At 40.9% G+C, this 16,998-nt stretch overlaps 1 protein-coding gene and 1 non-coding gene across 2 annotated transcripts; both read right to left on the minus strand.

The window, feature by feature from the left end:
* Positions 1 to 938: 938 nt before the first annotated feature.
* On the minus strand, positions 939 to 12,408 carry pprc1 (PPARG related coactivator 1). The gene is made up of 14 exons (XM_061039725.1): positions 12,252 to 12,408; positions 9,245 to 9,340; positions 9,002 to 9,151; positions 8,129 to 8,209; positions 6,011 to 8,036; positions 5,441 to 5,494; positions 4,561 to 4,621; positions 4,190 to 4,257; positions 3,099 to 3,807; positions 2,806 to 3,009; positions 2,627 to 2,699; positions 2,407 to 2,528; positions 1,937 to 2,088; positions 939 to 1,419 (listed from the first exon to the last, which is right to left on the minus strand). The coding sequence occupies exons 1-14, from the start codon at positions 12,330 to 12,332 to the stop codon at positions 1,319 to 1,321; spliced, it is 3,978 nt and encodes a 1,325-aa protein (XP_060895708.1). The 5' UTR covers positions 12,333 to 12,408; the 3' UTR covers positions 939 to 1,318.
* LOC132976241 (small nucleolar RNA SNORA50) lies at positions 2,188 to 2,326 on the minus strand. The gene has a single exon (XR_009673393.1). It is a non-coding gene; the product is annotated as a small nucleolar RNA SNORA50 (small nucleolar RNA).
* Positions 12,409 to 16,998: the final 4,590 nt, after the last annotated feature.

Below are 16,998 nucleotides of genomic sequence, written 5' to 3' on the forward strand. Positions count from 1 at the left end.
CTCTCAACATCATCACATAAACACAAAATCTGTAAGGTCAAGTCAGCTGTTTTTTGTGACCATGCAACAGCCATAATGGAGAGTTTTTTATTTTAACAAATACAAAAAGACAGCATCAGTACTATAAATAATATCTTTGGTACGAAATTGTAATATAAACAGAGTTCTCGATCAAATATGTTTATGGTTAATAAGAACAATTGGTAGCTTGATAAATAAAAAAGAACCGGGTTTATGATTGTAAGCAATATTTATGTCCTTGCAGCTTAACGACAGGAAAGGCTCAATAAAATGTAATTTAAATGAGTGGTGTTAATGATCTCAACAGCTTTATGATATCTTGAGATTCCGGTCCATATTTGGAATGCAGCTGAGCTCCAACACTACATCCAGAGGGGAGGTGTTTTCTCTGCTGTTTGACATGAGCCCGTTTCCAGTGTCAGCAAAACACCCATTGTTTTAAGTAAATACGATAGAGAACATAATATTTTTATATAACCCAAAACTTATAATCCCACTGACACGAGGCTCAAAATATAGGACTGACGCCTCCTCCTGTATTTATATACTTTTCACATAGCTGACATATTTAACTTGTTGCACAAGGTAAACAGGTGTAATAGAAATGCATAGTGCATACCACTTATGTTTGTTTTTTCCAATGTTCCAATATTTTGTATGCTGTCTGGCAGAAAGATGTGATTGACTGATCCTTTGTAAAGGAAATATGTCACCTTTGTGAAAATCTTAGAAAAACAGAACCATGACACTAAAAAGGCACAACTATACTATTATTCTTTAAAAAACTTTTCCCTTTCAAATTCCTTACTTGAAAACAGTCTATAACCTCTGTCAAATAAAAGCTGGTACAAGATAAGTCACTGAAAAATTAATGAAAATGTAATTAACCCAGAAGAATCAAGACAAAACAAACACAATGAAGTATTTTTCATTTTATTTAGGTTCGCAGTACATTTGCATAATGTATTACAACCTCTCCCAATAATAAGGGAGTTCCAGTTGACATGCTTTCCCCCTTTTTTAAAAATGATTTTCCATACAATTCAAATTGAATTTTACATTTAAATAAACTTTTTAAAAAATTAATAATCTCCATTATTCCATTTTTTTTCTTTTACTACTTTCATTACAAATCTTCACTTCAATAGAAGGTGGTAGCTTGCAGAAACAATATAAAACAAACAAAAACAAATGCAAAATGTATGCAACAACTAAAAAGTAATGACAGTGTTGCAGGTGAGGAGCCAACCGTTGGCTCTGAGGTAAGTGTCAGCTGATTCCTGCTGCAGGCCTCCTGTTACCTCTTCAGATTCTGCTGGGCTTGCTTCAGTAAAGTGTCGAAGTCGAGTGTTTGACACTTGACTTTCCCCTGATATGGATCGTACTCTCTATTTGAATCTGTAAAGATAAGGTCAGATATAGTCAGTGAGGCATTTACAAAAAAGGGACAAAGACTGCAGAATTTACTGCAGGGTAACATCATTTAGGTTAAAGGAGAAAATAAATGTTGGCAACTGATGGAATTTGTTTTTGCCAGAATATTTGAATAATCAAGCACGAAGCAATAAACCAGAATGTAAAAAACATTACAAATATTTTTGGGTAAAATTTGATTTCCCTATATGATGACCAAGCTTAAAGAAATATAATTCTGGAGAAGAGAACACATAACTTGTTTTGACTAGTTGTCTTTCAAACTTCATCTTTAGTCAGAAAGAGTGAAGAACATCAACAACACGGATCATGTGGAAATTGTTTACAATGTATCGTGTCACTAAAAATAGGTCAGGTCAAAAACACCTCCGTATTGACAAAATCAACAGAGGACATGAACTGTCTTCATTGCCTGCTAACAAGACATTAGATAGGCTAATTCAATCTGTATGCATGTTGTGAGGTGTGGATTTATTCTTACCTAGGTCAGCGTAGCTGGTCTGGCAGAACTGTCTCCTTCCACCAAAACAGAGGTCAAACGGCAGCTCATCGGGTTTGCGCAGCTTGCTTCCATTCTCGATGGCCGTGAAAGCATCCTTGGTGTCATAATAGGTCACAAAGCCGTAGTTGTCCCTGCGACAGATAAGAAAAAAACATTAGCCTGAGTTTATCTTTAATTTGGCTTGTGAGGTCTTGTGTTTAAGGTCTTGTTAAATCTTGCTCTTGGATTGGAGCTGTGACTTGCATTTAAAAGAGCAAACTGGGAGGGATGCCAGGAGGCTCCAGTTATGAACAAGCCGATTTGTTTTAGCACTGTAGCTTGGCCTAAGAGGTCACGGAAAAAGACCAAAAAGGTTCAAAGACAGTGCATTTAGTAAGCATGTCAATGTAAAAGAGCAAGCAATAAAAAGAAACATAAGCATGTGCAACACTAGCTCTATGTCTACTCACCCCTGATCTCTAAAGTGCAGGGTGCATTCTTCAATCTCCCCAAACAGAGAGAAGCGCTCCTGAAGTTCTTTCTGAGTCATCGTTCCCCGAATTCGACCAACGTAAACAACACGACGCTCCTCCTGAGAGAAAAAAAAAGTCGTCCATCACGTAAGTCACATTTAAATATGTTTACTATATTTGCTTGAAGACCCGTTTACTTTTAAGAACGTCCACTTACAATGGCTTTCTCCTTGCATCTCTTCACCTCTTCCACATTCGTGTTTGTGCCAAATTGGGGCCTCTGCATGGGACTGAGGAAAACAAGATAAATCTGTGAGTTATTTCTCTTCAAAGTATAATTTGTACAAGTTTAAGAGCTTCTTAAATTCAGTTATTGGCAAGCATGATTCTCTGTACCTGTGCAATCTTCTGCTCCTATTCCACTGTGCTCGCCTCTGAGGAGATCGAGAACGTGACCTGGAGCAACTCCAAGAGCCAGAACGGGAGGAAGAATAAGAGTACCTCCGCCTTCTGGGCGGGGAGCGGGACACAGAGGGAGAGGACCCAGAGGAGGAACGGGAAGAGGAGCTGGAGCTTCTGTCTCGATGGCGAGAGCGATACCTTAAGAAGAATTACGGATTTTAAGTAAGAAAGAAGGGAATTCATAACAGAAATGTGTGGCAGTCAAATATTTCGACTGTGGGCCGAACCTTTTCTTAGAGGGAGATCGGGATCTAGACCGAGATCTGGAGGACTGGGAGTCTGACTCTGAACCACTTGACATGGGGCTTGGAGAGCGGCGGGATCTTTTTCTTGACCAGCCTCCGGTCCTCTCGTTGCGACTCGCTCTGGGGCTGGGCGAGCGAGAAGCAGTGTGTCGGCGGTAAGACCTTCCGTAAGGTCCACTCCTGGGGCTTCCCTCTTTGAAAGTGCCATCGGTCTCCGGATGAGAAGGCGAAGCATCAGGAGTCTCCAGAACAGAGCTTCTCTCCATCTCATCAGTCCTGTGATCTAGGGGCTCCGTGCGAGTTAAATCTTGGGGTTTGCTTGCGGCCACAGCGTTCATGTTAGCCTGGGCAGATGACACTGGGACAGCTGGTGGCGCTTGTGTAGTGATTGGTTTAATGGTGATGAACGACTGCTGCTTGACATTCCAGCGCTTGCCTGCCTCACTGTTTGAAGCGCCTTTGTAGGGAAGGCAGTAGTCATGGTCCATGCAGGCCACTTCTGGGGAGACGGCAGCAGCAGCTGGAGTGGGTTTGCTGCGGGACCTGACTGAGGGCAGAGGCCGGGCTTCTATCTGGATGATCTTGGAGGGGCTGGACTTTGAGGCCTCTGCCGCCTTGCTCTTCCCCAGCAGGGCCACAGGGGCCAGGGGCTTCCACATCTGGTGGGGAGGAGTGGCTGGAGGAGTCAGAGCTGAAGCAGAGGGAGATTCATAAATATCTTTGATCAACATATGCTATAAGACAATGATTATAGCAATAAAATTAGCAACTAAGAAAAAATAAAGAAGTTACATTATTATAGCTAGAAAGACACTAAAGTCTGTATTTGGGGTCGATCTAGTTTATTTCTGTATGTCACTTCCTTGGAAATGTTCTGGTTCCAGATGTTTATTTAACTAAATGATAAATTTAAGCTTTTTCAAACTCTTTCCAGAATGAACATTGGACACTAAAAAAAACATGTATCATTTTTTCTCTCTTTTGCACATCCTCTCCAACAACTGGACTTGACACAGGAGGTAATATGTTAATATATTAATGGGTTAATCTTCAGGCCTAAAGTCTTAAGTTACCTGCTGTGCTTGAGAGGTCGTTAGCCCTCAGGCGCTCCACAACTGTTTTCTCTGGAGCCACCTCAACGCTGAAAAGTAGCACAAGAGTCTGTCAGTACATCACGGGGGAAATACTCTTACCTTAGTCTTGAGAAAAGGCCACAGCCAGTGAAGACAAAAAAAACCAACATTAGACCAGGATGCCCAAACTTGTACCAGGAGCCATTAACTTGGCCAGACAAAAGCAGGGTTCTCGGTAGGTCTTGGCAAAAGGTGATTGTGCATCACCTTCAAACACACCAACACACACACACACACACACACATGTTCAGCTCTCTCAGGGGTTTGCCATCACTCGCACTGAGCAGCTTGTCGGCTGTAGGGTAACTCACCTAGAGTTTCCTACAGCTGCTGCTCTACCAGAGACCTCCGGCACACATTTCTCCTCTTTGGCTGAAGAGAGAAGGAACAAGGCAGTGAGTGCAACGGCACAGGGAAGAACAAAACCAATGAAGATAGTGTACATTAATATTTGGCCTGGAATGATGTAATATAAACTGTCCGACATGCAGCATGCCAGGTTTTAAAGAACTCATTTTGTGTGTTTTCCAATAGAAAAATCTCTAAATGGCCAGCAGCTAAGTTAGCTTTAGTACTCGATATGAGTGTTCAATAAAAGGGACACTGACATAACCAATGCTCATACAGAGTCCAGTCACTTGTTACAGAAGGGCCTTGCACAGCCGCTCAAACAAAGACAGCAGAGTGAGGGTTAAATGGATTTGCGGACGGGGCAGAATTCCAGCAGCTGAGCAGACGAGAGCACAAAGCAGCTTCTCTGCCCCCCCGCTGCTCACATCTCTTAAAGGGGAACATTTCAGCAGATAAAAAGCCATTTAACAGTCAGAAGTCCCCCAACCTCTGAATGTTGAATATGCTCCGATAAGCAGTAAATATATACACCTAAGCCCTGATAATGTATTTGTTCTGTGGGTCACTGTCGGCCAGAATTATAACTTCACACAGATTTCTATTCCCCTGAAGACTTCCATTAAGGTCGTTCTGCTCATTAACCTGCTGCTGATAACATATTTTACTGTTGCATGCTCACCATTGCAAAACCACAAAAACTGACACTGACTGCATTTAGCTCAATACATAACCCAGTGACCCACTAGGCTGTGCAAGCATCTTTGTGCCAGCACTAACAGTATGTCATGAAGTTCTTCTCGAGTGTGAAAAATATGTCACAAATTAAAAGTCTCTTATTACCTTGGGTTTCCTCAAACTGCTCCAGCAAGCTCGTCAGATCAGCAGCTTCGATTCCTACAAAAATGCACCATTTTTTTCTTAATTGTCATAATATAAAACACAATAAAATGGTGCTGTTTAAGCATTATTTAATCAATGCATGATGGCCGATTACACACTCCAATACACGAGAGCTTGTTTACAATTACACTACAGCGAGAATTATAGGAATAAAAAAGACTGAATAATCAGGATTAAAGCTGAATTGAAAGAGCTGACGGACGGGTGTAGGAAGATTACAAAATAAATGTACAGAGGGGCAATACTGTTTGAATTATCCTGTCAAACTACATGTCATTTGAGTAACTGCATTAACAAGAGACATCTTTCCTTAAAAACAATGGAGTTTTTTTATTTTATCAAATATCAAGAGCGGATCAAATAAAAGTAGAAGTTGTAAACATAGGACGCTGATGAGGGTTTTTGTATATAAATATTAGTTGCTAATCTGTCAATTCATTTAGTGTGCATGTGGGTCCATTACATGACATCTTTCACACAGCAAAGAAATGCAAACATCTTAGAACTCACCTATCTCACTGGTGAAGGCCTCTATCAGCTCCTGTGTGGAGCTCTTAGCGCTTTGAGATTTCAGTGCTGTAGTGGGTTTCTCTTTATTTTCAAGCACAACAGGTTTAGAGATCTTTAGACTTCTGGGTTCTGAGGGATGATTAGCAGGAGGGGAAAGGAGCTTCGTACCGTCCGCTGTGGGTTTGGTGGCCATGCTGACAGATGAGGGGCTGCTCTTTATTGAGGGAGGAGCAGTGACCACGGGCACCTTTGGGAAAACAACCGTGATCTTCCTGGGCGCAGGCACAGTGGCAGCGATGGGTTTCATCGCCTCTGTAGTGGTTTTGGGAGAGGTTTTAGTGACTTCTGCAGGTTGAGATGTGGGCCTTTCAGCTACTCCACAATTTCCCCTTGAAAGTGCAGGTAAACATTTTGCATCTGATGGGGAAGCTGGAGACTCAGAGCTCTGGGGCGCACAAAGTGCTGCAGGGTGAGCAGTGGATTGGGGCTGTGCAGATACATTCTTCACTGAAATAGCAGCAGGAGGCGAGGGGTTTTGAGGTGGAGAAGGTTTCGGTTCATCAGCTGTTTGCCGGGGTTTAGAAACAGATGGAGCTGCTGAAGCCTTGCTGGATGAGGCCACCATGTAGGCAGGTGGCACCAACAGAGCCTCAGGAGTAGGCGGTGCACACGGGCCCCTTGGCTGCCAGGCAGGTCTGACCTCCTCTACTTCTTTCTTTGCTGCTTGTACGTTTGGCCGTCGAGGATCTTTGGGGCTGGGGTCCGGCAGGCAGGGGATAGGGGGAAGCTCTTTGGGAGGCTCGGGGAGGCTCGGCCACTTGGTGCTGTTGTCGTCCTGTTTCTCCACTGGGGCCGGCTTCTTCTGCTGCCGCAGCCGCCTGTACTCAGCCAGACTGAGGGATTTGGGCTTCGGCTCTGGGACTGCAGGGGACACAGGAGCGGGGGCCTCGCTTACAGGCGGTGTCACGGGGTGTGCTGCGACACCAGGGGCAGCTGTGGCGCTCTCTGCAGGCACTGGGGGGGCGAAGGCAGAGGGAGCTACTGACGAGTCTTCAAGCTTCTCAGGGGTCTTTGCCGGCTGTTCGGGCATTTCTTCCGGTTGTTTGGAGCTCAGCACTGCGGGTGAACTCTTGGATTGATTCATCTCGGGGCTAGCATCTGACAAGGCAGGTTCCTTTTTTTGGGACACTTCAGATGTGGCAACTTGTATTTTCATTACAGGCAAAGGTTTTGTAGTGGCAACTTCAGTTTGGCATGCATTTAGTTTCTTAGGTTCTTTAGAGGAAGGAGTTTGAGTCGGGGCAGGAGGAACCTTTGGGATTCTTTGCTTCTTTACTTCTTTCACCATCTTTTTTTCAAGTTTTTTGGGCAGCTCCTGTGCTGTGTTTCTTACTCTACCACTCCTAAGGACTCTTCCTTCCACAGGTTTAGATTGAGGCTGCTCCTTGCTTTTCTTCTTCTTTTTCCTCTTGGAGGGGCTTTTCTCTTTAATCTCTTCTTTCTGTCTTTTAACAATCATTTCATCTGTAAGGCCTGGTGTCACAGGGGTTGCACCTTTTACTGGATACTCTGTGACCGTTACATCTTCATCATCAACTACTATATGCTCTGAAGTGTCAGAGGCAACTTCCTCTGCTTCCTCTGAATCCTTCTGCTCTTTTAGTGCAAGAGAGGCTGGGAGATCCATGTCTGGGATGGCCAGGATAGGTTCTCCATTTTCACCCTGGTCAACAACTTCAAGTAAGATGCCTCCTTCGGGCAACATCTGTTCCCCTTCGTCATTCTCCACACAAAAGGTCATACAGTACGGGTGCATGTGCCTGACCAAGTCCCCCAGGCACACGGGAATGCCATCTTCATCCTCCTGCTCCAAGGTGATGGGGAGTGGCAGGGTGAGACTTTTCCAATCCAGCAGGTCTCCGTCAGGAGATGAATCGTGGCTCACTGGGCTCAGAGTGAAAGAGCCGTCTTCCTCCTCCTCCCCGTCACTTCTCTGGAGAGAGTCTGCAAGTATCCTGGGAATACTCTGGATACAGACAGACGAATGAATAATTTAATTTAAAAAGCTGTTTAATGAAAACCTTTAAATACTTTCCATTTTAAAGTGCAAAAACCTACCTTCCCAGTAGATAGGGATCTCGTGTTACAGAATGTGTCTTTCTCTGGAGGAGAACGGGACAGGCACAGCAGTCTCCTGAGCTAAAGAGTAGAAAATTAACAAAAGTTATCTCTTTGTAATGTTTGTAGACTTCAAGCTAATGGAAATTTGGCTTCAAATGTATGACAAAGTAATAGTCTCACCAAGCAGCCACACAAATCTGATTTAAAATAAACCTTCCAAAGAATAAGACCTAAAGAGATCATTTAATTTGAGTGGAAGCGTTCATGTTAAATGGTCACACTGGTTTACAAACTGCTCTACAATCCATATAAACATAGTAGTCAGCATACGCATAACTTCAGCTGAGAAGACACCACTTACCCCTGAAGCCATTACTGCAAAAAAAAAAAAAAAAAAAAACTCTCCTGAAGTGTTAGCTAGTGCTTTAATATTAAAAAGCTAAACTCGTCCAGCAATGCTCAACATCAGCAGCCTACAATATTTGTGCTGCAGTTGATGCTCATGCTGAGTGATAACCGCCCAATAGCTGCTTGTCCTATGGTTCGATCTCTGAATTAACCTTTGGAATAATTATCCAAACGAGACCATCAGCTTTTTCAAACCCCAAATTTAAAATCAATCAATTTATAGGAGAATTCAAACTCCTCGTATGTGTCGATGTACTTGTTCATAAACCCAATAATGAAACTTAAAACATCCATTGTCCCAAAAAAAAAAGAAGTGTGTTTGAGATCCACAGAGAACAGCAGGCTGTCCTTCTACCCCCTTTCACTCTCTCTCCCCCGAGCACAAAAACCAGATGGTGGATGTCGAGAACAGGAACCAGCGAGGAGCACTTTAAGAGTTATGCGTGACAGGTGGGCACTAACCGGAGAGTGTTCCCTGCCCTTCTGACCCGACAACAGGTCTGCGTCGGGCAGTGTGTCAAATGGGGACAGGTTCTCGTCGTCCACATTGTCGAGGATCTCAGTCAGGGCGGTTAGCAGCGTGGCTTCACTTTCCTCGTCTAGTCCTTTAGTCTAAAATAAACACACAGAATTTAGACACCTCTTAAATGTCTAAGATTACTGATCATCATCATCATCATGTCCATCATTTTAGATCAGTCTTGCCTCTATCGTAGGCGCGTCCTCAAACATTGAAAGTATAGAGGGGTCCAAGCAGCTCTGCAGGGCCTCCAGAGTTTCTCCAGGGCTCAGGCCATCAGTCTAGAGACAAAAACACACTTCAGATTTATTTGGCTAAATACAGTCAAAACTAAATTCATGATTCAGTTGAAAACTCGATGCACAAGTACATAATTGTAAGATTAGAGATAAGACGGGGGTTTATTGATTCCCACTTATGGAGAAGGCAGCGGTTACATCAGCTCAAAGTAAAGAACAGGGTAAACAAGTGATTAAAGAGGGAAAAGGGAAAAGTGTACACAGTGATCCACTTGTGGCCAGATAAACCGGTTTTTGCACTGACACTTAGCCAAAGTCATCGTCTCTGATATTAATCAACAACAAGCAAAATGGACGAGGACAAACAGTTCTAACTGGAAATGCATAAAACTAAGTGTCAGCTTTCTGCGCACTTCATTCTCCAATGAGCCGATTGAGTCTGAAACATCCTGGCTTTATTTTCAATCAGATACACAGTATATACGCGTGTAGATTGGGGTGACTGTGGGTCAGCGGTGAAGTCGGCTGTCTCTCAACCGGAAGGCCTGGGTTTGATCCCCAGCTCCGATCCGGCCTTGGGCAAGAGAGTTAACCCCAAGTTGATCCTGCTGCTACGTTAGCAGCGTGTGAATGTTTATGAATGGATTAGTTAATACTGATGGCCACTTTACAAAGCAGCCTCTGCCATCAGGGGGTTAATGGGTAGGACGGACCTGCAGTGTCAAATCCCTTAGACGGGAAAAGTACTCTACAAGCTCAAGTCCGTTTACATACGTGCATCTCAAATATGCAGTTATACAGTGACAGATGTCGCTGCTTTTGTTTCATCGCCCTTCTTTTAAAAAAGGTTTGCCCAGCTGCTTTAGACATTATGTTCTTCTTTGTCAAACACAAAATGTTATTTTGTTGAAGCTAGAAATGGTTCAGTCTAGTTTATGTGTTTTGTTTTCGGGATGGGTGCAGTCCTGAGCCAAGTCAGGCGTTTGAAAAAGAGAGTCAAGAAAAAGGAAACCCCAGAGGGCAACAGGGGGCGCATGTTTTGAGTTCCAGCTCCAAGAAGAAAAGAAAAATGCTCGAGGCATTTTCCAACACTGGGTAATATACAAGAACATGAACAGAGGGGTTCTGTTGGTTAAGCGGGTCTTGTTTGCAAGTCAGTTTTTAACACAAGTTAATAACTATAACAACAATTACAAGAAATGTGGGTTTTACTAAACACACTGCCAAATGACAGCAAAACTTAAATTGACAACATTGTTAATAATTAGCAAATATTAGAAATAAAAAATGACATTTTAAATTTATTTTTTCAATATTTGACACTAACTTGAAATGTTCAAAGTATTAAATACCATGTGATGTTCCCTACAGGTTTGAATCTTCAGTTAGTACAGCACATAGGTCTCCCTACAACAGGGGTGGGCAACTGGCGGCCCCCCACCAACCCTCAACGTGGCCCTCGGGTCAATTTTTACACATCAATTAATTGGAAACATGACGAAAAACATGACAAAATCTGCCATGAAATCATGAAAACCAGAAATATGTCCATAATAATATTTGATCACTGGTATATGTTGAGTTAAATTTGAGACATTATTGACTGCAATCGTTTTTTGCGTCCTACACTTTGGCCCTCTGGCAGTGAGAATTAAATGAATGTGGCCCCTTGCTGTGACCAAAGTTGCCCCATCCCTGCACCTACAAGGTCAAACATCACTGATAAAGTTGTGCACATTCATCTGAAAACTCAGTAGTTTTCCTCCAGAGAACCACGTGTTTCTGTCTACACACGCACACACACACACACACACAGTGCGCAGACATGTTTGATCCTTGCCTCACCCCGTCCAAAAGGGAGGCAGTATGTCGCTCTCCCTTTTTGGACGCCCACGTGTTGAACTACAACAAACCCGGGCGGGGCCCTTTATCTGTGTACTCCTGTCCTTTACTTTAAAAACTAACACACCAGTTCACAAATACAGAATGCAATCACACACCCCCCAAAAGTGCTGAAAAAAAAAAAAAACACAGATCGGGTCGAACACTGACTGTATTGAAGAGTGTGTAATCAGACTTGATTGATTGCAACTTGTGCGCATGTGCGAAGCCCTACATGTGATTCAACACGACCAAACCACATGTGGATAATACACACACACACACACACACACACACACAGTCGACTTGAATGAAAACTTGCACTTTCAAACTAAATGATCACACAGGTGTCTTGATTGGCAGCAGGTGTTAAAAATATAAATAAGTTTCATAGTTCATGTGCAGCATCACTGATGACAGTTTACTGCATTGAGTTGGCAATGAGCCTGTGAAGCAACCACAGCTCGACTAAATCAACTCGCTGCACCTTGACCACTACTAGGTGTGGTAAACAGTTTCCAATTAAGTAGAAATTGGTGGGAAAAGGTAGCTTTCTAGCATCTTGCAGTGTTGTTTTTTTCAACACGTGTGGATGAATAAGCAGAGCACCTTTTCTACACAAACCCCCCCCCTGATAGGACCTTACCAAGCTCTTTAAAGAATATTTAATGCAACTGCACACATGCCGGACTAATTAACATTAATGTACACAGACTGTCACTTCATTTTTCTAACCACTCTTTGCAGAAAGGAGGTAACATGTGAGACCGGCCACACTGACAAACGAGGTAGCATTAACTTAAGCTAAAACATACAAGCAAATGCATAAAAATATTAATTCCGTGCTAATAAAGAAACACAAGCCCACATGGGGGTTTCTGTCTGTATTTAGCACAGCACATTTACTACTTTATGAAGAAGTTTTACTAGTAATACTACGGTTGCATCCACGTGTCACTTTTCCATGCGCAGTGCAAACAACATGCTCTCTGTCCAGCCTCTGTACACACAAACTCAGGTGGTAACAGTGGACTTACATGATAGGAAATACAACAAAGGACATGTTCTGTACCTCGTCTAGTGTATCCATGGGGAAAAAATCCATACTGCACGCTGTTAAAGTCTCCTCGCCTGCTCCCCACCGCGCCGCCATCTTGCCAGTATACTCCCTGCTCAGGCTCGTTTCGGAATGAAAAGTGATGAATCGCGCAGCAGAGGAACAAGCACGCCGGCAGGAGACACGTGGTCCAGCATTCCCGGCAAAATGACGCAAAAGTGACGCCGGGGTCAGGGGTGACCCGGCCACGTGTTTGTTGTACTTCTTCAACGCACGTTTTGATTTAGCTACTTGGATCGTCTCACAGTCGTCAAGATGTATGATATGAAATCATGTTTTCACATTCCCAGGTGGTTAAACAGGAGACTGATGTGATGTTCATAGAATAGAACAGAATGTCTTTATTGTCTTTATACAATTGTACAACGAAATTATTTGGCTTCACCTTAAAGTGCACACACGTACAAGCATCCACAGCTAAAAACAACAAAACAATAAAATAAAAAAAGGTAGAAGCATAACAGAATATAAATAGATATTGCAGAAATATAAAATAAATATTGCACAGTATGAAATGTAAAATATTGCAGAAATATAAAATAAAATGAATATTGCACAGTATGAATTGTAAAAAATTGCAGAAATATAAAATAAAACAAGTATTGCACAGTATGAAATGTAAAATATTGCAGAAATATAAAATAAAATGAATATTGCACAGTATGAATTGTAAAATATTGCAGCAATATAAAATCAAATAAATATTGCACAGTATGAAATGTAAAAATTGCAGAAATATAAAATAAAATAAGTATTGCACAGTATGAAATGTAAAATATTGCAGAAATATAAAATAAAATGAATATTGCACAGTATGAAATGTAAAATATTGCAGAAATATAAAATAAATATTGCACAGTATGAAATGTAAAATATTGCAGAAATATGAAATAAAATAAATATTGCACAGTATGAAATGTAAAATATTGCAGAAATATAAAATAAACATTGCACAGTATGAAATGTAAAATATTGCAGAAATATAAAATAAATATTGCACAGTATGAAATGTAAAAATGTTCATGTTGGTTTCCAGCACATTCAGGTATAGCAGGAAATGAAAAGCTGGACAGGTTGGCAAAGGAAGCTGTAAAGAAAGAGAGGATTGATATTAACATCAAAATTATCTAAGTCAGGGGGGAAACGAGTCACATGGAGTAAAATTAAACAGGAATGGCAACAATATTGGAACAATCAGACAAAGGGAAGACATTTATACTCAATTCAGAGGGAAATAGATAGAATAGAAATAGATTCATCCGGTCTTTGTGAGATATGCAATCTAGCAGAAACAGTTGAACATGTAGTTATTAAATGTAGAAAGTATGTAGCACATAGACATAACATGATGTCAGAAATGGAGAGAGAGAGAGACTCGTAAGAAGAGATTTCAAAAGTATTCTGGAGTGTGGGGAGAGAGGGAGATGCTTGTTTAAATATCTCTTGAGAACAGGTTTGTTGAGGATGATTTAGGAATGTGAGTAATAATTAAATCCAGCAGATGGCAGTAATGCAACTTTTTGGATGCCAGCTGCCAATGAAATCCAAAGAAGATTACCAAGTAGATTACCTATTTGGTATGTGCTAAAGACAGACGAGCAGAAGCAGACGCCCTAAACATAACTTTGCAGTTCATTGAAAGTTTTTTTTTTTTGTAAACTCAGACAGTGTTTCGTTGCATTTAAGCCAAAATTGTTTAAACCAAAACAAAAGTTGCAAGTTGGACGGTGTACTTGTAAGTTTTTTTTTAAAACACATTGCTACCCTACGCACCTATCTGATAAAAAAAGATGTGCAAATTATTTTTTTGATTTTTAAACCACAGGATATAAACAGTGAATACTTGCAGGTAAATAAACTAATTAAACATGACTATAAAAACCTTAAGAGGGAGAAAAAAAAGGATGTTATATGCGCCCTGTAATCATTCCACATTAAAGTAATTAGCATCAATCTGGTTGGAAAATTGTAAAGTTCCTTAAGTTTAATTTTCGATCCTTCTGACTTATGATGAACATGATTTTAATGATACATTGGATTAAAGTTAATTAAGTAATTAGGCTATTGTGTTTACACCAAACTGTCAATGCAGCATTTTTTATTTTAGTCAAACCTATTGGAAGGTGTTTTTTTCTTATAAGGACTCTATTCCTTTTTTTCTGAATTATTAAAACAATTGATCAACTTTTCTTTTTAAATTTTATCAATTGAAAAGTTAAAGGCAGTTTGGACACGTACTTATCAAAGTTTATATGATGCATACATTTTTTTTTACCGTGGCAAACTCAAACAATTAATAGATTCTAACTAATCGAGACAGTTTTCTAACTTTACGATAACAACCTGTAGTTGTTAAAAGTGGTCACGAGAGGGCGCTGTTCATTTATTCTCCCTTCTAACTTCCACCCTACACACCAGACTGTAAACCCTTTGTTTTGAAAGATACGGTTTTAAAGGTCATTTTTCTGTGTGTAAATTGTTTTCTATTTTTTCAGGAGTCAGTGGACAGCTGAAGAAAGTTCAAGGAAGTGATTCACATCCATCCTAAAAGACAGGCAGACTAAGACTTCATCCCCCACTGTGAAGCTCCAGCTGTTATCAGTGATTACAGGCGAACTTTGGTTGCTGATGATGATCACTGAGATGCTGTTAAAGCTCAGGTAAAAGCTAGTAAGTAGACCTTGAATTAATATTATTTTTAGAGTGAAGCGCATTGTTGTACATTCAATTTAATAGTGTAACCATCCTTCAGGGTAAGATACACAACATAAGTCTACACAGTCATTGTACAATGAATGCACAGACTTCTGAGAAGAAATAGATTATTAAGAAGACGAAAATCTCTAAAGCTGTAAATGACTTTACATGAAGTACAATAATAGATATATTTTGTGTCCAGATGTTGCACATTAAGTAAATATATGAGTGAATAAGCAGACAGGCATTGAACACTGAGGTTGAGATCAAATGGGGTCAAATAGAAAAAGTGGGAAAGATGTGTTGCTTTGTAGGATCAGTATTGCATGGCAAGCCATGGGCAATTCCCTGAGTCCCACAAGCAGACATGGATTAGAGGTGAGCTCAGAAACACACGCACAGACGCACAGACACACACTCAGTTCCCCCACTATAGGTTTCCACCTTGTCTGCATCTTTATTTTAATTATGAATGGTCTGTGGTTCAGGAAAAATACAACTTCTATGATTTTCCAGCAACATTTGCAACATTTTTAAATCTTTCTGCAACGTCAAACCGCCTCCTAATGTGTTATAGAGTGAACTGATACATCTGTTGTGACACTCTTAAAAAGCCATCGTTGTTGCCGAGCAGCCTCAAAACATCAGACACACTCAAAGTGATAGACTCTCTCCTGTAGATCTTCTGGCGTTAATCCAGGGATCCCTCAGGCAACAATTAAGAGTCTTACTGATCAATTGTGTCCCTTGTTGCGTTTCGACAGAAGAACCTGAATTTCAATGAAGATGGAGAGTGCTCTAGTTATGTGCCATGGTATAAAACACTTATAAGTATCCCAATTAGCTCCTAATGAGTGTGGATGGAGAGTAAATGTGCATCGCTGTAGAGAAAATCAGATACCAACTAAGAACGATCAGCTTCCAACTATATCAATGTGTTGATGAAGTGAAAGCCAGTAGATATCTGAATGAAGTTTTGCCTTTAACAAATAAATATAATCTCTTTCTATATAAGCACAGATCTGATAGACCAGCTCCTGACCCTTTTTGTTTAATACGCCCAAAGCACCTCCTACCAACACTTACTTAAAACATCTGTCATATCACAAATATGTTAATTTGAATCGATTTTCAAACCACATATTATTTAACACTCATTATGTCAAAGTGGATACAGGTACTAGGGCTGCACAATAATTAGCAATTTCATCAGTATTGGATTATATGGACATTGCAATAAACATAAAGCAGAGTCTGAATTTATCATAATGGATAATAATAATAGTGTGCTATCATCATACCTTGTGGTTACAGTTATATAAACTTGAATATAATGGCCGTGCTTTAACATCATTATCAGCTACCTTCAGATTCATTGGTGCCAATTTAGTGGTGAAAAAAAAGTTTTTGGGATTCAGGAGAAACATGTTGCAAACAAGAATAATGTGTAAAACATGAAGAACATCTGATAGACAGTGTTTACTTATCCCATTTGTTCCCTTCATGCCCTTGTTTGGAACATTGTATCACACAGTGCATATTGGTATCATTTTGTCCAGGCCTTATAATAGTTGGAAAATGTATTCCATTCAAGCATTGTAGACCTGGGGTGCCGGATGGCCTATCAGTCATGCCGTGCACCCCATGTAAAGTATACAGAGGCTATAGTCCTCGTCACAGGGGCCCGTGGCTTACACTCCGACCTCGGCCCTTTGCTGCACGTCATCCCTGATCTCTCCTCACAACATTTCCTGTCTGTCTTCAGCTGTCCTGTCCTATAAAGGCAAACATGGCCCCAAAACAACAAAAAAAAAAAAAGATTTACTTTGCACGCATTGGCTGAGAGAAGCTTAGTGTAACTTTACCCATATGCATAACTTTACAAACATCAATTGTTTTTCCACTATTTCAAGCTTTTTCATACATTTTCTCAGAGTCTTTTATCCACTTGATCCACTTTATTTTCCCATTATCTGCATCACAGTTCCAGTTTGAACAATCAACA

Source organism: Labrus mixtus, chromosome 6 (assembly GCF_963584025.1).
Source record: "Labrus mixtus chromosome 6, fLabMix1.1, whole genome shotgun sequence".
Classification (NCBI taxonomy): domain Eukaryota; kingdom Metazoa; phylum Chordata; class Actinopteri; order Labriformes; family Labridae; genus Labrus; species Labrus mixtus.